This window comes from Topomyia yanbarensis, chromosome 3 (assembly GCF_030247195.1).
Source record: "Topomyia yanbarensis strain Yona2022 chromosome 3, ASM3024719v1, whole genome shotgun sequence".
In the NCBI taxonomy this organism is placed as follows: Eukaryota; Metazoa; Arthropoda; class Insecta; order Diptera; family Culicidae; genus Topomyia; species Topomyia yanbarensis.
This window is the reverse complement of record NC_080672.1, coordinates 137,230,698-137,251,055: the sequence shown is the minus strand read 5'-3', so window position 1 is coordinate 137,251,055 and position 20,358 is coordinate 137,230,698. Positions and strand designations below refer to the sequence as shown.

The window sequence follows — 20,358 nt, the reverse complement described above, 5'->3', positions numbered from 1 at the left end:
TCTAATGGAAATAGCGAAATAACGGTACAAGGGTAAGTATTACCCACCCATATTTTTTATCAAAATTGTTCTCCACTAAGGAGAAATATAGCATAGTGAAAGCATTAGTAATCCGTCTATTTTTTTCGCTTTACCGTTGATTTGGTTTGGCCTTTGAGATTTCTCGCATTGATGTTGCTCCATGCTGATTTGAGCGTTTCTCTGAGTTCTGCGACTGTTCCATATAATATGTGCTAATAAAAACATCGCAAAATATCATGTTGTGAGAACATTTACAATATAAATTTGCAATCGATATAATATCCGTAGAGATTGATTAGAGTTATAAGAAATATCTCATCACACTGTTAGGTGGATTAAACTCGTTTTTATGATATTGTTGATATATGTGATCAGTAAAGGAAAATCTATCATAAAAATGGTATCATAATCATAAGAAAAGTTCGATGACACTGTATGGAAAAATGAATCTATTATTATATGACTTTTGACATAAAAAATTAACTCACCACATCCACATTAGCTTAACTTATGCTTTACAGCCAAATTAGTCCAAATTTTGGGTTATGTTCGAAGATCCGCCACTTTGCACCGTGATTCTCATTCAAAATTTCGGAAGCTATTTAAAAAGAGGCTCCTATATTGGAATGTTAGCAGTACACTCAGGTTTTTACGCGGTATTTTTTACGAGGTTTTTTGCGTAGATTTTTGAATTCATGCGGTTTCTATTTACGCGGATTTTTGAATTTACGCGGTATCCATTAACGAGGTATCCATCAACGCTGATTCTTAAATTCACGCGGTCTTCATTTACGCGGATTTTGATATTTACGCGGCCTATGTCCTCCGCGTAAAAAAAAACTGAGTGTATACAAAGTCAGCATATCCCAATAACACAAATCTTAATCATTGGTTACCCACGAAAGGCTGCAATATCTTCAATGTTGAATCCTTCGAAACCTTCAGATAGGTAGCCTTTAACTAGATGATATCATCGCACCCCCTGAACTGAATAACTTTCTCACAATTGAAAAGGATCTCTCTAATAAACGTGAGAATTTGTGAGAACAAAAGGGATATCACAACTGAAACCATTTTCCGCTCATGTACCACAGATTTCCATCAGGATTCCTTAGCATGGGGTGGTAGCCTATCCACTAGCACATCGAAGATGTGACCATATTGATAGGCAGCTGTTGCTTTTCGGTGATTTCCTCGAAAAAGGATACTGCTAAAAAGTTCGTGGCCGCCGGTTTGGGGAGCGAAGAGAAATTTTTAGCAATGAACAAGAGTGGAGAAAAGCGAGAGAAATTTTGCGGTATCGAATCGAGCTTAGGGAAATCCAACCAAGAGAAGTTCAAACCACTATGCGGAATATCCTGGATGGCATAATATCGGCATCCAATCGGAAAATTGTGTCGGCCCGTGGAAAATTTTCCTCTGCAGGCAAACAACCATTATTGGTGGAATAATTCAATTTCCTTCGATCGGCATGAAAAGTAGATACGAGACAAAAGTGTGATGTTTCTGTTATTCCTGGAAGATTTAGCTGTGCAGTGTTTATGCGAAGTTTTTCAATTCAAATTAAATTGGTGTGGGCGTTTTTGCGCAACAAGATACCCAAAATTATTTTGTGAATTTGTGCGAAAAGAACGACTGTATATTGTGCAAGTCCTTGGATATTTCAATTTTAGATAGAGTGATCAAGTAGAATAAGTGGAAATTGATGAAAGAATATTTTCATCTATTATTAGGATACAGTTGTTTGATAAGTGTAATGCTCTTCGAAGGATAAAATTACCATACCCACAGTTGCCTAACAATGTCTAAATTAGTCATACCGGTTAGCATAAAAAGTTCGTGCCTATGATAAAATAATAATCCAAAGTGTAAAGTTAATTTTGTATCGTCATTCTGATTAATCGCCAACAAACCTTTATCAGTGCCAAAGCTTACATCTACGTGTGCCTCTTCTGTTAATTAACTCAAACGAAAATTTTCACTGCGACATCGCCAACCCTACTTCACAACCCACCAGTCTGGAATTTTCTCTATTATTACCCAATAAGCTTTGGCTTACGCAGACATCAATCCTACCTATATATAGGGCTGAAACGCAATTGTGCAGCAGGATTTTCCGATATATCTATATTGCTCAAACAGCACGTGCACGAACTATTTTCATCTTTTGGATAGAACCGTCCAAGAGGACCATCAAAAGCTCTCTCCTGTGTGTGTATCGAGATACTTCCGGGCGCATCGCAGACAAATGAAAAGAGAAAAAACAGTCATAATAACAATTTATTGTCGCAGTGCTTTAGTTTTTCACCACATTTCGTGTGTCAGTATTTAATGCTATTGTTTTGGACTGCTGCCAAGTTGAAAATACATATAAGGATACGACAGGATTTTTAGAGCAGAAGATAAGGTGTAGATTGTCGGGTGGTATCTGAATCAGACTTGTCATTCGGCCAAGAACGCTATTGGCTCCGGATTATACAACTGTAGTTGGTAAGTTACAAATATTGAAAGTATTTGTTGACGGAAGGTTTGAGCTCTTCAGTTTAATTAAAAACAAATTATTTTAATTGAATGACAGTGTGATTTTTTCTTCAGATTATGTATTCGATAAGGCACGTTCACTTTAGCTTGAAGCTGCCAAAATCTTTGTTTTACATTTGAAATTTCTGAAATCTAGGGTATTGCACATTGAAATATATTTATATGTAACAATGAAACCAAAAGGATCTTACAGCTATCATAAAGCTAGGGGTACAAGTAACGATAATAGAATGTTATTAAGATTAGGGAAGTCAATTAGAGCTATTGTTATGAGTAGGAAGGCCGCTACAAATATTTTTAAAAAATTATGTTCTATCGCATATTTTTTTAGGAGGAGGAGGGGGGGGGGTTTGCAAACAAAATATAAATATTTTTTTATTAAAATAAAAACAAATGACTCGGCCTTCAATTTTTCTTGTGAACGTTTTCATAAGGCGATTTCAGATAGCGGGGCTGAGTTGTTTGTTTTACTTATGCAATTCAAGCAAACATTACGCAATCAATCAACAGTTTATATAAGAAATGCTCAAGTTTTTCATTTTAAGTAAATTTCCAAACTGTGCTTTTTCTAATAGCTTCTGCTTCCAAATTCTGAATTAAAACTTGAAAGTTCGCTTCAAAGAGTACTTTTGAGGAATACATGGAATACAAAAAGCATGAAAACCGGACAAATAATACTGTACGGATATTGTGGGATAAATCCAAATGTGCTCCTTCAATGCATAGTTTTAGTCAATGTATTTATTGATTATTGGCATTTTTTCTATTACGTATTTCCTACACAGTAGCATGGCGATCGTACATTCTGTGCTCACCATAATTTGTCGAGTGGTAGAAAAAGCAGGTTTGGTTTATCGCTTGTGCTTGAAGACTTACAAATTTGCTTTCTTGGTACATAATAATCATTTGACTCTGTTCCATGCACATCTTCAAAATCCTTGCCCCTTTCCCCATCCTGTTACGCAGTAGGTCGCCCCATCAGAGAACTAAAAACTTCATTTGATAGTCGTACGGATTTATGAAACAGAATTATCAGTGCATTTTTACTTTTCTCATGCAATGAAGGCTATCCAATCACTATGAAATTCGACTTTTTAATCGAGACCCGACGTGCTGACAATTGGACTTAGTTTGTCGAAATCTAAAAATGTCTGTGTGTGTTTTAATCGTAAGGTGTAAAAGCTTCGAAAGCCTGGCCTGTAGTGCATTGACACTGGGTGGAACTTACTTTCGTGCCTAACCAGTAAAACAGTACTTACTTTTCTTTTTTTACCCTAGAAGACTGCATCAAAGCGTGAGAAGGCTGATTCGATCGTGAGATACTGGAAGCTGAAAAATAATATGGTCACTGACGCTAGCTAAAGGCAGAATTTAAAACTATTAGGTCTTCCACATGCCAGCCCTTGATCTCTTGATCTTCCGAACAAGTTTTCCGAAGATAGTTACCCAGTACATGATCGAGATCACGAGATACTTCGAACAGAATGTTCTTTTGTCGAACTTTCCGTTTCGCTTATTTCTTTTACATGATTTTATTTTTTTTATGAAATAGATTAAGATTTAATGTTTGCACTTGAAATGTGTTTGTGTATAGAAATGGTTATATCTTGCCCAGGATATGTTATCTAAGGAATACAAGATGTTTTGTCGTTGATAAATCGTCGCTGTTTTGCTATCTTATGACAAACGCCATTTTTGGGTAAACTGAGTGAGGTATGCCACATTACTCGTTTTAAAAATCTCTACAAAGTGGCGTTTACAGAATTTTTAAATTCTGCTTAGCTACTGAAATAAAGCGAGAAACGTAATGATAAATTGTGAGTTTTTTTGCCTCAGATCATTATATCTTGGGATTGACTCAAGATATAATGAAGTTTTAGATGTTTTTATGTGTAAACATGTCGTAGGAACAAAATGGCATAATAATTTCTACAATAAAAATACATGTATTGCGAGAAAAATGTAGTTTTACTTTTAAACTGCCAAATAAAAAATATTGCATGTTTGGCAACACTGTATCCAAAAATTACAATTTTTCTAGATTCCTTGACCAGTTTCCTTGAAAATGCATCTCACCGATTGTTTCTAGACCAAATGAAGCCGAAGATATGAATAAAAGTTAAAAATTGGTGCTTTATTTGTATAGAAAATTTTCCATACACAATTATGATACGTCATACAAATTAAGACACATGTGAGTGCGACTTTTGATTACATTTTTAGCAAAAATGCTCAATATAGTCAACCGATCTTCATAATATTTAAGAGATTAATACAGAATAAATATAAGCATCAATTGTCTTCCCTGAATTGTTTCTACCATTTATAAGTTTCAAGATTTTAAAAATCGTTTTTCTCGAAATGTGCTAAATGGCGCTTGTCATAAGATAGCACAACAGCGACGAAATGTCGTTGCAACAGAATAATACGGAAATACTTAGTGTTGTATAAATTATACTAGCGCTGGGGCTTAAGGTTTAAGAAGCATGTTTGTATACAAATTTTACAAACTTAAGGGGCCGTCTGGTGTAGTGGGGAAAAAATTCGACTTCTTTATTAGTATTGAACCTCTAGAATAGTCTCCCCCAATCTCGGTCGCCACACTGAACTTCTTTTGTTTTAAACAGCCATGCATTTCTCGCGTGTATTTGCTGTGCCACACGCAGATTTCAATGTATCGGCAACAGTTTTCGAAAAACTGGCGGTGGTAAAAAATACAGTGTAAACAATACACTCTAAACTACTTCCACTCAAATTTTCAAGAGAATATGGGTTATTTTCTACAGGCTTTTTTCCGTGTTGCAATTTGATGTGGGACACCCTTTAACAGCTTTTTCCTCAAAACCGCGTTTTTTAAATTGGCGAACATGGTAACTCAAAAATTAATCGACGAATTGACTTCATTTTTTATGAGAATGCACAATATGTGTAGCCTGTCGATGAATCACAGAAAACTAAATAAAAACAAATTCCCTATTATTTTGAAGTAAAGTAAGCGAATTTTATAGTAAAATATCAGATTTTTCGGTTTTCATGAAGTCATTTTCCGAAACACGAACTTTTTTCTATTTGTTTTGGTTCATCGAGAAACTACAAGTCTAAGCTTTAAAAATCATATTAAATTTCGTGTGTCAGGCAATTTTATCAAGAGTTGTCGTGTTCGCCGCGGCGCACTTCGACGTGGAAGTGGTTGGACTAGAAAAACTCGAGAACTGCGGAGACTCCATTTTGGATCGATTGGATTCGCGTTTAGCTGTCAAAAAACGAATCCAATCGAACATTGCCTATCCTTATAATATTGGACGTGTTGCCATACAATGCCGGTGCATACGTTGCCAAAAATGCTGTTTTTCTCTCCGCAGTTCTCTTACTAGAGTTTTTCTAGGTTGGACGTCTTCTCTTGGAACGCTCGTATATGACTGAAAATATTACATTTTCGTAAACAATGAATGTATAAATAAATCTTTATATTGCACAAAAGATCCATTGTTGCCTTGCCTTCAATATCGTAAAACAAAATAACTTACAGTATAAGCACTTTACACCAGACGCCCACTTAATTTTGTTTCGCCCTTTGTTTTGCTCACGATTTTTTTCGCAGTTTACTTGGAGTATAGCTAATTCCATTAAATTTCTTATCCGTTCAGTTATTTAGCTTCCGACTTTCCGCATGTATTCCATCAGCTTCTGATGCATACATTAGAGCTATTTAGCTCCGAACACCTATTCAGATAATCACGGCGGTGAACTTCCGTGAGCCATTTAGCTCCCGCGTCTGTGAGCCATTTAGTTTCCGTCTTCGCGAGCCATTTAGCTTCCATGTCAATGAGCCACATTTATTCCTCGGTGGCAGAATTTCTCCCGATACCGGTGCCCGTTGCGTGAGTCATTTAGCTCCCATTTTTGTCGCAATCTACTCGAATAATCCATAAATCTTACTCAACAGGTCAACCAGTAGTTGGCGATGACAGGCCATACTCACACTCAGTGTACTTGGTTAGCCTGTGCAGGATTGCTCTATCTCTTTCCGATTGTAACAAGGGACATACTGACTTATACGCTGAAGGGACGGGCATAGCATAGTTGGTAAATCGATTACCTTGTACGAAGCTCACCTGGGTTCGGGTCCCAACCCCCAACATAGGGTTAGAGATTTTTACAAAAGAGAATTCTCTAACCCGAAAAGAGGCGAATGACCTTAAGGTTAAAACCTCTATAATAAAAAAAAACCTATACGCTAAAAGATTTCCATGTTTTCCCAGCATCAGCTACAACATCAGCTTCTGTCGCTTCCAGTTATCGTATCATCCTGAACATATACCGATCAGAAACACATAACTGAAATATTTCAAAACTATATCTCGCATTGTTACTTGTTATAAATTTCTGTTATTTTAACTACTAACGAGACCTAATTTATAACACAATATGTAACAAAAACAGTGTTCTGTTATAATCTTGCTATTTGATTCTGATCGGGATCCGGGTTCTCCTGTATCGCTGTCTTCAGAACCAATTTTGGTGCTGGTCCTGTGCCCTTCTTCACTTTCATGGCTTTCTCCATCTCGATCAGCTGTTGTTTGTCGGTAATTCGAGATTCTTTTTCGTAATCATCCTCCTCACTGTACGGCGAAAATTGGTGCATGTTATGGGAAAAAACCTTTCGATGATGACCTTTATCTTCTCCAGGCACCTTTTCGGTGGTGCAGCTGGGACTTTTATCTTTGCCGTGGCAACTCTGTAGGCGCCTCCTCGAGAATTCGCGTTGGCTTTATGCCAAAGCTCATCAATACAGGATTTCTTGCTCAGCTTGACTGCTTTGTTGAAAGCGGTTCTTGCACCTTGCTGCTCCCTTTCGGTGTCACTATGAGCTCTCTGGCTTCTTCTCAAAGCTCGGAGGCAACTTATACATAGATTGGCAATCGTCGTATTGCACCGGGTTACCGTTTCTCGGTTTACCATTCCTCGGTATGGTCACAATGCACGCCCTTGTTAGTACTGCCGTTAACTCGTTCGCATTTAGGTTGAAGAGGATGTCCTCAAATTTAAGTTCTTCGACGGACACGTCCTTGAGAAAGATCGCTGTTTTCCACCTTCACTCGATTATATATGTCTCCCACGTTATTCAAACTGTGTCCTGTTATAAATACTATACAAGATCGCGTGATGGTCGCTGTGGGTATCTCCTCACACACTTTTCAGTTCATCTTTCCTGTCACCCCAAGGCTACAAAAATTGACATCGATAATAGCTTCCTGGCTCTCCCTGCGCTAAGTGCTGATGGAACCATTGTTTGTAAGATCTGCATTTAGCTTTGCTAGAGCCTTCTTGATCACTGATGACCAGTCAAAGAGCTTTTGATTCCAGCGTTAATCTTCGTAAGTTCCTAATTCTTGGAATATTTCAGAATTGAAGTCTTCGAAAAACGGCTTATTCGATTTTCACCAACTTAGTCTTAAATGGAAGGTTTAGTAGCAAGCTTTGATCTGGTGAAGTTTATACGAATCACACATATGGCTACGGAAATGTAATATGAACACTACGATCCCATATGAAATCTTTAAATGTCTTTCGGTAAGTCTCATGCATATTGAATGATGAACCACATATAAGTCGCCAGGAGTTTGATTTAAATTCAGATTGTTTCCTTAGGGATGATCCATAAATGACATAGCATTATATGGGGGAGGGAGGAGTTTTGTATTTTGTGATGATGTGTGACGACAGGGGGGTAGGAGGTCATGTCATGCTACGTAGCTGTATTAAAGGAGAATAACAAACATCGTTTTTTTTTATTTTTTAATTTTCCGGTGACAAGGGGGGGGGAGAATTACCGTCAAGCTACGAAATTACCAGGGGGGTATTTAGAGGTTTGTGACGAAATGCTACGATGGGGGAGGGGGGTGTTAAAAATCACTCAAAAAATGCCACGTTTGGATCGTCCCTTATCGAAATTAATTTCGAATGCAATAACCGATTCTGCCTCTATCGACTGTTGCGTTTAAAATGGAATCCATTTAGAAGTCGGTCTGTATTAGTGTGGTCCTCCTCAAGCCGGCAGGGGTTCCTCTAAAGCTAAACAATTTCGTACTACGGCTCAGACGTGGATCGGCAACATACCGACTTGCGTGTGACGTTTGTGCTGTAGGTCTCGTGTTTGTTAACTTTTTCGACAGAGAAGCTTCGAGTCACCTTGACTGGTTTTGACATGATTTCCAAAATTGTTCATATTACTGACAGTGCATAGTATTCGGATTTACATATTATTCATAGCTCTTACAATTCAAATTGACTACAAAATGGCGAATTTTGCAATTTAAATTTTTATTTCATTGAAAAGTTATGAGAAAAAAACAAAAGTGGGATCAAGTGTACCCACTCTCCCCTACTGTTTCGGTTTCGTAAGCGTCGGGCCGTGCCCCCAAGGAGTGCTCATCGATGTTTCTCTCATTAGCCCGTCAACTAACCGGCGCCAGTAGCGTTTCTTGGGTTTCATCAAACTCTTCATTTGCATTTCCAATAACGCGATAGCTAACGGGTAGCCCGTCTTTTCGGAAGGTCTTATACGCAGCGGCCTTCGCGTACACGTCTGAGCACTCTTTGTCCCACCATGGGTTGGAAGGACGCCCGTGGGAGTTTGCATCTGGTACGGGTTTAGTCTGAGCTTGAATCTCGGTGTCAAGAATTAAATCTGTAACTTCCGAGCGTTTCTGCCTTTCTCGTATAGAAAGGTTATGCAATCACTCTGAACATTACCAATTTAATCTTGGCCCGCAGGACAAAGTGTCATATACCATTCAACTAAGTTTGTCGAGATAGGAAAAATCTTTATGTGTATGTATCTGTGTGTGCGTTTGTGTATGTGGCAAAAAAATGACACATCTGTTTCTCAGGGAGGTGCACAATTTTTTGTATACTAAGATACATTTTCTGTATTTTAACAGGGGCATACACTTCCGGTGAAAATTTCAACGTGTCGACATGTTGGTTTTCACCGAGTGCTAGATAATTCGCTTTTTTCACCTTGATTGGGCGAATTACTCGTGCTGTGGTGGACCAATTTTGTGGCGCTGCGAGTTTATCGTCGGTTAGTCACAAAAAGTAAAGTCCATTGGACTATAAACGAAAATTAACTGGCAATATAGCTTTATATGCTGTGCCATTTTGGGCTTTGTTTCACAAACAAGCCAAACAGAAGCGAAGAAGAAGAAGAACAGGGGCATAGACTGGTGAGGTGGTCGCTCAAATCCTATATAATTGTTTTACTTCTGATCTTCCAATTCAACCCTTAGACTGTAAAAAGACATCTTTCTGTGATGGTACTAGCATCTCTGCCTCAGCTAAGAGCCTGAAAGTTATTGGCAGTCGGTTGCAACGAAGCTTGAATATTTTATATTATTTTATTTGAATTTGCCTGAAAAAAAAGGAAAATTTCTACTAACGCGGTAAAAACACAATTGCGTTTCGACAAAAGCCGACAGCTTCCTTTATTAAACCAAATAATTACCATATTATCAAATTTCATGGTTTGAATTTAACGTGGTCAGATCAAGTTGAATAGATGGGTTTGATTTATAAGAAAATATTTAGACCGGCAGTGCGATATGCAATGCTAATTAGGGCAAGTTGTTGTGCTACAAGTAAGAAAACGCAAAGGGTTTAGTTCAAAAATCTGAAGATGATTTTGAAGCGTTATCCTTGGTATAGCACAAACGAATTGAACAGACTCGAACATAGAAATATTAGAAATTATGACAAACCATATTATAAGTAATTACCGACAAAAGTCGTTGCAATTTCTGACAAAAGTCGTTGCGAAACATCGTTGATTGATGTGCATTCGCAGTCACTTGCCCCCAATCGTTACGACGACGTAACCTGTTGATGAAATTATTGTCCTAGGCGATTTTAATCTACCCGCCATATAATGGCTACCAGCTCCAGTGCGGTAAAATATCAATTTCAAACGAAAATATTCGTTTCAATTGAAACTGCGAGCCTTGCACTGTAAGCATACCACCACTATATCAGTTGAGTTCTGCTGCCGTCTTCGTTTGAGTCGCTCAGAGTTCACTGTCAATTGAATAACAGGTTCTGGTCATTTGACGTTTTTGCCTGTTTAGTTTCTATTGAAAACCTACCTCACATTAGCATGGTCTCAGTTAATGGAAGTGAACCATTCCAATGAACCACTCACAAATGAATATGAATAAACACTCACTGAGATGAAAATAACTCCGACCAAGATAATAAATACATATAGGGTAAAGGCTATGATAAGACGAGACAACTCAAGACGGATACAGGTAGGAACATTTTTTCTCTGTATGAGTGAGGTTGTCATTTTTTCGAGTATTGTTTTGATTTGGTAATAATTATTTTTTATCAGTAGTTTCGAGATAAAAATGTAAAACCCGGCCTTTTCTCTCTTTTCACCGTGCGCCAAAGAACCGGGATGCTCGTCCGGATGATTATGTTTACTACCAGCGGCCCGGTGGGCATGCTTAATTTTACAAGTTTAAACAAATTCACTCAAAAATGACAAATGTACCGACCCTTTCTTTCTCCTAATCTTGGAGCAGTTGTCTCTGTATTTTTAGTTTCTCACCTTTCTTTTATCCTGCTGAATGATTGTTGACAGATGACTGTATGCAGCTAGCGAGGTTAGCAGTGCAGCCAATTTCTTTGTCATATTTAGATATATTGCTTATTATAGCACATAATAATGACCGTTTTATTAACTCTTAGTTTTCCAAAATGGAACTAATCAATCCAACATTTTTATCACATACTACATGTTTCTAGTAAATTTGGCCAGCATAACAGCCTATTTATCAGAATCAAATTTGCCACTAAAATTTATATAGAGATGGCCGTACTATCAAAATACAGAAATATACAGAAATCGTATTACTAGTTGCCTTGTCTTGTCTTAAGAGTAAAAGGTCGAACTCGTTAAAGGTCCAAGATGATAGATAACGGAAATCGATGGTTAAAGTCATTTTAATCGAAGGCGCAGTTGGTTGAGTGGTAAGCGTGACAGCCACCCATCCCAGTTGGTCTGGGTTCAATCCCAGCCAAGATCGTAGAGATTTTTCTGAAAATTCTTCCTTCGGAAGGGATGTAAGGCCGTTGGTTTCCGGTCCGTTAGTTGATGGGTCGATATCTAGTTACTAACAAATGTCCTCCTCCCGTGATACTTGTGGAGTACGCAGTAGTATATACGGCCTCTAGCAAAAGCACTTGCTGTAGGCCGGACGAACGTTCCTTCTGCGATCTACTTTCGGGCCTGGCCGATGCCGGTTTTGATCAATAAACACTTTAGGATTACCAAGAGTTGCACATTGAAAGATGTTTTCCTAATCCCAAGCATAATTACCTTCTGATTCCCTGTGCAACTTCAGCTAGTCCAGATCGATAACGGAGTGGCAGCCAGGGGTGGTCGTATAAAGTCAAGCTCAAGTTCAAGCTCGATGGTTAAAGTCATTTTAAAATCAGAGATGAGGGCAACATGGATACCATTTAAAAAGAGGTGAGGCCTATTTGAAATCCAAGATGACGACCTTTGGTTACCAAGAAACAGTGAAAACAATTATCAATATGGGTATCATTTAAAATAGTCATAAAACACCGGAATTTATGAATTTAGATCATCATGAAAACAAAGATGGCGGTTTTTCGGTAACCACTAAAGCGAAACCATAATCAATATATGTCTACATCGCTTTTGCAAGTACAAGTAGTCCTGGTCAGTAGTTGACGTAAACTGATGATTGAGGACATTTTGCAATCGATCCAATATGGCGACTTTTGGTTACTTCAATAAACCCACCATCGATATGACTTGTTTATAGCATTCATGTCGAGCAAAATCTTTTCGAATTTTTTCTGATAGAGAACATCGACTATTCTCGTGTCTGTAGACTGTGCTCGTAATGTGTTCCTATAGAACCAGTGTGGAAGTGTTTTACCCCTTCACCATGTCATCGGAACAGGAAAATATTGGTAGAGGTGCAAAGAAAATTGCTGAATTACATATTTGATTTTAGCAATGACTTTGACAGCTTCGTACAATAATTATAGCATATTGCAAATTCGCAGATTTCAGTCAAAATATAATGAATCTAGTAATAACAGCTTGTTGGAACTGGTTGCAATGAAAAACGTATTTGGTAGTACGTTCATCTCTATTATATTTTTGTTGCAAATTTGATTCTGATGAATAGGCTGTTATGCTGGCCAAATTTGCTAGAAACAAGAAGTATGTGATAAAAATGTTGGATTGATTAGTACCAGATAAATGTTGGCGAAATGTGTGTTAATAAAACGGTCATTATTATGTGTATTATAGCAACATATCTAAATATGACAAAGAAATTGGCTGCACTGCCAACCTCGATAGCTGCATACACTCATCTGTCATCTGGCACAAGAAAGGCAAGATAACCAAAAACACGAAGCCAGTTGTCTCTTCTTGTCTTAGGCTTACCTGGATCTCATTTGACTGGTGCTCACTGGGTAAATTGAAAGCGGATCTATTCATTTGAGAGGATCAAACGAAGGAGGTTGACTATGAATTGCGACTCATTTGAAAGCGACGGTGAGTGAAGAGCCATGAACCGAGCTTCAGATCAACAGCATCTGATGCGTTAAATGAATATGAATGCTACCGTAGACGACTGATTGACTGCGTTCATTCAGTTTCGATTGAATGAAATGAAATTTTACTGCACTGACCAGCTCACAGCTGATATCTTTATCCTGATTTGGATAAGTCTCAGCTTCATCCGGCTGCTAACACTAGATAGTTACAGCACGGCTACACTTCAGCAGATAAACACTATTACAAATGAGAACGGCTGCACTTTAGATCTGTGCTTCGTCAGCGCCCGAGATGTAGCACCACAAATTGACACCGCCCCCACAACGCTAGTGAAGCACGTCCGACGCATACAATTATCGCGAAATGCGCTGTATCGAAGCTTTTCGAATTAATTGTGATGGAGGCGGTGTTCTTTTATGAAAAGATCGAAGAAACCTTTGCCGGAGAAGGTGTAAATTTTTCGCTTCTGACAATATTTTTCCGAAAGTAATCGTTCAAAAATGTTGCAAGCGTACTACTAGAAACTGTGTTAACTGTTGACAAAAATCATTTCGAAGCTAGCGAGTCGTGCCTCAATCGAACTAATTTTGGGAAGACCCACCTCCTTGGAATCGGACCAACCTCCAACGCAGAGCCAAAACTGTTTCATCTCAACAACGCAAAGTGCACTGAATCTGACAAAGCCTTCCCATGGTTCCCACCGGATTTTGGCAACGTCAAATACCAAGATCTTCGGAGTGATAGCATCGGAACTGTGAACATGGTCGGAACAAATCTACATTCTCCGCTTTGATTCAACAATGCGGATCTATGTTGGGTCCTTGTCCTTGCCCATGTCGTTCTCTACATAATCAACATAGTGACTTCATCTCGCATTCACTCGTCCACGAAACAATCCCGATGTTGGCGTTAAGAATCTTTAGCATTAACCGCTTGACTAAGAAGCGAGCATTAACTACGAATTACATCGCGGAAATCGTGAGTATATCAAGATAGATGGAGAACTGGAGTGGATAACGTTTAGGACGTTCCTGTGAAATCCCATCGGATGAAAACATTATAGGATCTGCGAGTCTCCGACGATGCTGGGTACTCGTCGGGATCTTAAACAAAACCATTCCAAAAGGCGGCTGCTGCTACTGTAAAGTAGTAAGAACGCCATGTCTGAAGGTCGATAGGTTGCCAAGACTATTTTCTTCCGATGGATACAATGGGATCATGTTGGCGACATAGGAAATAAAATCGGATTGTGAGACCCAGCATTACTTAACCGGTGAGTTCGTTCTAATTACAGTAGCTTACAAACAAAAATAAGTTGCGAGAAGAAGTGTTTTCTAGGCTCACTTTGGATTGCTGAGCACGAAAGCAATGTTCATTGTTTTTGCAGGAAAGTGTTTTGGAGATTTTTTCGAAAAACATTTGTCTTTTTTGTTGGTCTAAATCCAGTGAGAAATATGCAATGTGTGTGTCGATCACATGTATATTTTCAGAGTTACATGCGGCTAAAGTCGAAATAAAAAAAAATATTTCAAAGATTGACGAAAATTATTCTTGTCAAACATTAGTCGATTAAAACATCAATAAATTCATATTTGGTTTACACATATTGCATAGAGCAAGTAAAGGCGCTTTAACCTCGGCTTAATGAGCCAGGACAAGGTGTAAATACCTCTGTCCCACATCAAAGGACCAAAGGAGGGACATTAACCTTCTTAGGCAAGTCACTCGCAACGATTTATCATATCCCCTTCAAACTGAAACGGTCGGTACGGTTGTTTTCGTTTCTTCCTCCTTCAAGATTCAAAAGGATTCGTTAGTTGGATTATTTATTAAATGAATAATTTAATTACCGCATAATTTTGAAACATCTTTGAATCAAACTCTGCACAGTAGGCCTGGCCGTTTAAATATTTGTGACATATTACATATAATATGCTTCAAATATTAATGTTGACAAGAAAATCACTAAAGTGTAACTGTAGTGTTCTCCAGGATGCTTTTCAATACAGGCTGTGTAAGAGTTAATATAGAATAGAATAGAAATGGAGCCGGTGTTCTTTTATTGCAAGCAATTTATCTTAGAGGATCAACATGGATTCATGCCTAGCCGATCGACTACGACGCATTTGTCGTTCACTCCTTTCATCTCTGAGCGGTTGAAGATGGCTTGCAAACCGAGGCTATCTACACCGATCTGTCCGCCACTTTCGACAGAATCAATATAGGCCTCGACCACTCTGAAATGTTTGCAGCTACGTCTGGCATCCCACAGGGAAGCCATCTCAGACCGCTCATCATTCTACTTTACGTCAAGAATGTGAATTGCAGACTCAGTGAACCACGCTTGTCGTACGCCGATGACGTCAAGATATTCAACCGTATCAAGACTTTAGCAGACGCTCACATCCTGCAGGAACAGTTCGATGTCTTTGGCATGTGGTGTATCGATAATCAAATGGTTCAAAGTCCCGCAAAATGCCCTGCGACTCTCTTTTCGAGGAAAAGAGAGTCTACTAGTTTCCACGGTCAACTCTCGTGTATTGTTCGAAGATTTGGAGGTCGCACTATATGAACGGTATTCAACGCAAGTTTATACGATTCGCACTGAGAGCTGCTGCTGCTAATTTAACTTGATACCCTCCAGCATCGCAAAGACACAGCAAGAGCTCTAGTTGTCGCCGATCTGTTGTCAGCGCCTTGATCGAAAGAGTAAACGTTCAACCTAGATCTTGGGCGTTGCGCTGCAATAATCTTTTAAGTGTGCCTCTTTGTCAGTTCAACTACACAGCGAATGCGGCCATCACAGGATGTTAGTGATTTACGTCTATAAATAAATAAATAAATAAATGAATGAATAAATGAATAAATAAATAAATAAATAAATAAATAAATAAATAAATAAACAACTAAATAAATAAATAAATCATCATTTGCAACAATCAGCTCTCTTTGTAGTGTATAAGGTAGTTTTTAACCTTTGTTTATCTCCTTTATTCACATGACAAATAGTCTTAAAACTTTCTACTGCAAAAATCATTTAACTGTGAAAGCATATTATATCTTAAAAATATTTAATCGAATCATGTAAGCAACAGGGATGAAAATTCACAACTTCTGGCTGAACACTCAATGTATTAATTTATGTAAACTAAATAATATAATCAAATTACAAAATTCAATATAAAACAACAGCTTAAACGCATTTTCTGAGAGGCAATCGAACCAAAGAACCAAAATTTGTTGCTTTAAGACAAACGTATATACATATAGATGACAGGCGTGCCACCGAGGTGGCTCAAGCGTCTGTTAAGATTGCTAAAAACCTTAAAATATTGCGTGAAAAAATCTTTCTGATCTTTTCAAGATCTGGAAATTTTTTACCAACAATCATTGAGCTCATTCTGGTTTTAGCGAGAACTGGTCAGTGCATGATTAAAAACAATACGCCAACTTTAGAGCGTCCAATTTTTTATCATTTCACCCTTTAGACTGTAGCAGGTCAGCTACCGTTCGTTTTTGCGTATCAGTTTGTAACTTTATCAATCTTAGTAGCAGATCTTATTGGTCAACTTGGGTATGTCAAATTCTGCTCTAAGATGCACGCAAAGGTACCATATGTGCAGTGATGACTTTTTCTTGGTTTTGTTGCAATCTGACACAGGCTGCATGATACAAATTGCAGCAAAATGCTTTGCATGTTGTTGGGTATATAGCCTGGATACACGAAAGAAAGCGAAACGCAAGGATGGAGAGCGCTCATCAAACTATCTAAATTCACGACACATGTATCCATTAATTTAGACACCATTGAACATTTGCGGTGTGGTCTTTCCTCTATCATCGTATTTGCTCTTTCATATACTCATGCGTTTCTCAATACTAATGAATATAAACATGTCTAACAAAAATTGAAAAAGTGCACAGCTTTACTCAATGTTGAGTATTCAACCGATTTTATTTTTTGTATTCCAGTACCGCCTGCACAGCTCAAATGACGTCACCGAAGAATTGCACAACCTTAGCCACCAGCACATCCATTGGCAGTAGCAGCAACACCAATCAAATCCCGTCCGCCCTGTCGGTGTCGAATCGCATACTCCGCTCTCCTTCACACGAAAGTTTTTCTACGGATTTATCGTTGATTTCCATTTCCGTGTCATCGATGGCATCCGAAGCGACTAGTGTTTTAAATCGATCGAGCTGCAGTCTGCTGACAAAAACGATGGAAGACAAACTTCTGCTAAAGGATGCCAAACGAAATCGGTATGTGCGAGCTGTTGTTTTATTCGTTCACAGCCTCAATTGTGGTGGTTTCCACTGATACTTTTAAATTTCAGGTCATCTACACTAACGGAGAAGTGGAGCGAGAGTAACGATCTCATCCGTAACTGTGCCACCCTCTCAGCTGCGCTCGGTATTCACAAGAGCTTCAGTACTACCGACATTTACCAGTTACCGTCCGACCAGCACAATCTCGGTGGGAGGCTTTCTACCTCCGAACTTGCACTGACCCCGTTCCAAAAGGCTGGTTACTTGTTCGACCATCCCCGCCTTGATCACACCTCCCGCTCGTACTCGACCTGGGTTGCGGTAGGCGAGTTAGCTTCCACATCACAACTGCCTTCACCCCACGGTGGACAATCTTCCAACCAAGTTCCAACGATCTGCAACACTACCCCAACTCCCAGCTTTACCGTTTCCGATCTAATCAGTTCGGTGAACAAAAAAATTCGCCAGAACTACATCCGACGACGGTTGTACACTACCTATCGAGCAATCGAAAGACTGTCCCAGAGCGAGTTCAACTTAGACCGACTGGAAGCGGCAGCATTTGCAGCGAACAACTTCAGCAGCCCTGGTCCGACGGAACTTATAGTTCCAACAACTCACGCTTCCGCATCACCCATCGGGGGTAAATCCGCCAACCTTGACAGTAACCCGATCGCAACAAGCTCCATAAGCCCAGCAACAGTACAAGCGAGAAAATCGTCATCTAGCAGCAAGTCTCACGCGAAGAAAAATCTTACGTTTTTGGACATTGAAAGCGAACGGGGAAAACCGTTGTCGAAGTACGAACGGCACATGTTGATTTTCAATTGGCTGCACACTATTGATGATGCACCCATCGAAATCGACAATTGATTTAGCTAGAACAAAGATCTCCTTGCTTCGGAAGGGACTGCTGTGAGTGACCTCGACAGTGATTCAAAACTACATCGAAAAATGCTAACGGTCGGACCTGTGCGAGGATTATACACTACGAAGCTAACGAGTCGATCTAATGCAAGTGAGCTTTTTGGCAGTGAATGAAATGGTCCACTCGATGGTTATTATACACTCTTGATGTTTTATTAATTGCTGTTGCCGCTGTGAAATGTAAGTGATCCCAATGAAATCGTAACGAAAAGTATTTGAAGCGCATACGTAGGTTAAATAAGATACTATCCTCCTAGTTGTAATTGGAACGTTTAGTTATGGAATGAATAGAAATGAACAGCTTATAGCTAATTGCAAGTTAATTTAAGTGATTAGCGGTTTATACTTTTGTAGGTTAGGTATATTATGGGAGAATATCTAAAAAATCAAAGTGTTCGTATGTTTTGGTCCATGGTTTACTGGAGGATAAAGGTAAACAACTCGCACTCTTCGTCGCTAAATCACTTACCAAAAGTTTAATCCACCTCGTCTAATTGTGATCCATCTCTTCGCGAAGCAGCTGAGGCAATCGAATGATAGTTTGAGGTTCAAAGATAATTTAAAAATATGCACTTACACATGACTCAAATTCGAATTCGTACACCTCTAGTTATTTAATTAATATTGTTTCACAAGTAATATAAGTAATTGCGCTATCGGATAACGCTATTATTCGATGAATATGGTAGTGGAACCACCAAAAAAATTTTCGTACTCTACACATGAAATAGGATTTCTAATTGGGAAAATAGCTTGAAAAGTATCAGTTTGTAATTTATGACCTGTTATTACTTTAATTCTTTGTTTTGCTTAGAGAAACAGATGTTATGACAGCAGAAGTGTTCATTAGCACAGTTTTCTTCAGATTCATAGCAATTAAAGTTTGTTAAATTAAATTTAACATATATTTAAACTTTTTATGTTGTTCCACGCTTTTCTAAACTTTCTTCCTTCATCGTCTCGCTCGTTACAATATTGAAAATAAAAAAGCGACCCACTCTTAGCCATTAATAAAACGGAAAAAGTGAATCATTGTCAGAAGACTCACCCCTTGATCGGCAGCTTCTACGCGATTCGGTCTTCTATATGGAACCAATGTTGCACCTAAGATCCCGAAGCTGCAGTATTCTATTAAGTTGACCGGCGAACTTCAGGTCATGAACGGTAACGTTCTTCCAATACACCTGTAATTTGTGCAGAACCTGGAAGATCTGCAGCTAATACTATTGAGACTATGTTAAGTTTTATTTTTTGTGTTTCGAATTCATCTCGTCAGTAACTAGCACCATCTGGGTGCCTAGTTAGACGATGTATCTAAACTAGTACCCAAATTAGCACTAGTTAGACACAAAAAAATCCAAACAGTTCGCACGATACATGTGAACGTTCAAAGCAACTGACTTGTCCCGAGTTATGTCCCGGGAAGCATAGGTTTTCTGACGAGAAAGCGAACTCTTGTCTTTTGGCTTGGGAGCCAAACGCCTGGCATTATGCAATCTCATTTTTCCATGAGGGGAAATTGGACTGAACCACTTTGTGCATTAAGGGCACAAAACCTAACAAAACACAAAAAAATAAAACTTAATTTAAGTTAGGTTTTGTGCCCTTAATGCACAAAGTGGTTCAGTCCAATTTTCCCTTATGGGAATTTAAGATTGCATAACTATTGGGACATTCATCGAAACGCACACGCCGCACCAGCTGTTTCCTAAATGCCTCTGTAAGGTTGCCAGTAAGTTTTTTGTGTAACTATCACTTGTATTTGCTATTCGCGCTTGAAATTAAGTAATGTAGCGGTAGTAATAAGCCTCCTATTTTGGTTTAAATGCAAGGACAGTTTTTAAACCAGAATTTGATTGATTTGTTTAACTGTAATCTAAAAAGAACCTTTTGAATTATACTGACCGTAGTGAATTTGGCACCACTTGCACTTGGTATAATCAACCTGCACAAAACGTTGCATAACGCAGGGCTGTTCTTTGGAACAACGTGTGTTA

At 38.7% G+C, this 20,358-nt stretch overlaps 1 protein-coding gene across 1 annotated transcript; it reads left to right on the top strand.

The window, feature by feature from the left end:
- The first annotated feature begins 1,334 nt into the window (after nucleotides 1-1,334).
- Nucleotides 1,335-19,923, top strand: LOC131693207 (uncharacterized). Its single transcript, XM_058980856.1, has 3 exons — nucleotides 1,335-2,511; nucleotides 17,138-17,428; nucleotides 17,503-19,923. Exons 2-3 carry the CDS (start codon nucleotides 17,157-17,159, stop codon nucleotides 18,305-18,307), a joined length of 1,077 nt encoding a protein of 358 aa, XP_058836839.1. The 5' UTR covers nucleotides 1,335-2,511; nucleotides 17,138-17,156; the 3' UTR covers nucleotides 18,308-19,923.
- The last annotated feature ends 435 nt before the right edge of the window (nucleotides 19,924-20,358 follow it).

What these genes read in the sequence shown, in the direction of transcription:
- LOC131693207 (XM_058980856.1), top strand. Translation starts at nt 17,157, where the DNA reads ATGACGTCACCGAAGAATTGCACAACCTTAGCCACCAGCACATCCATT. An exon ending in AAGGATGCCAAACGAAATCG is followed by an intron (nt 17,429 to 17,502) that starts GTATGTGCGAGC and finishes TTTAAATTTCAG; the next exon opens with GTCATCTACACTAACGGAGA.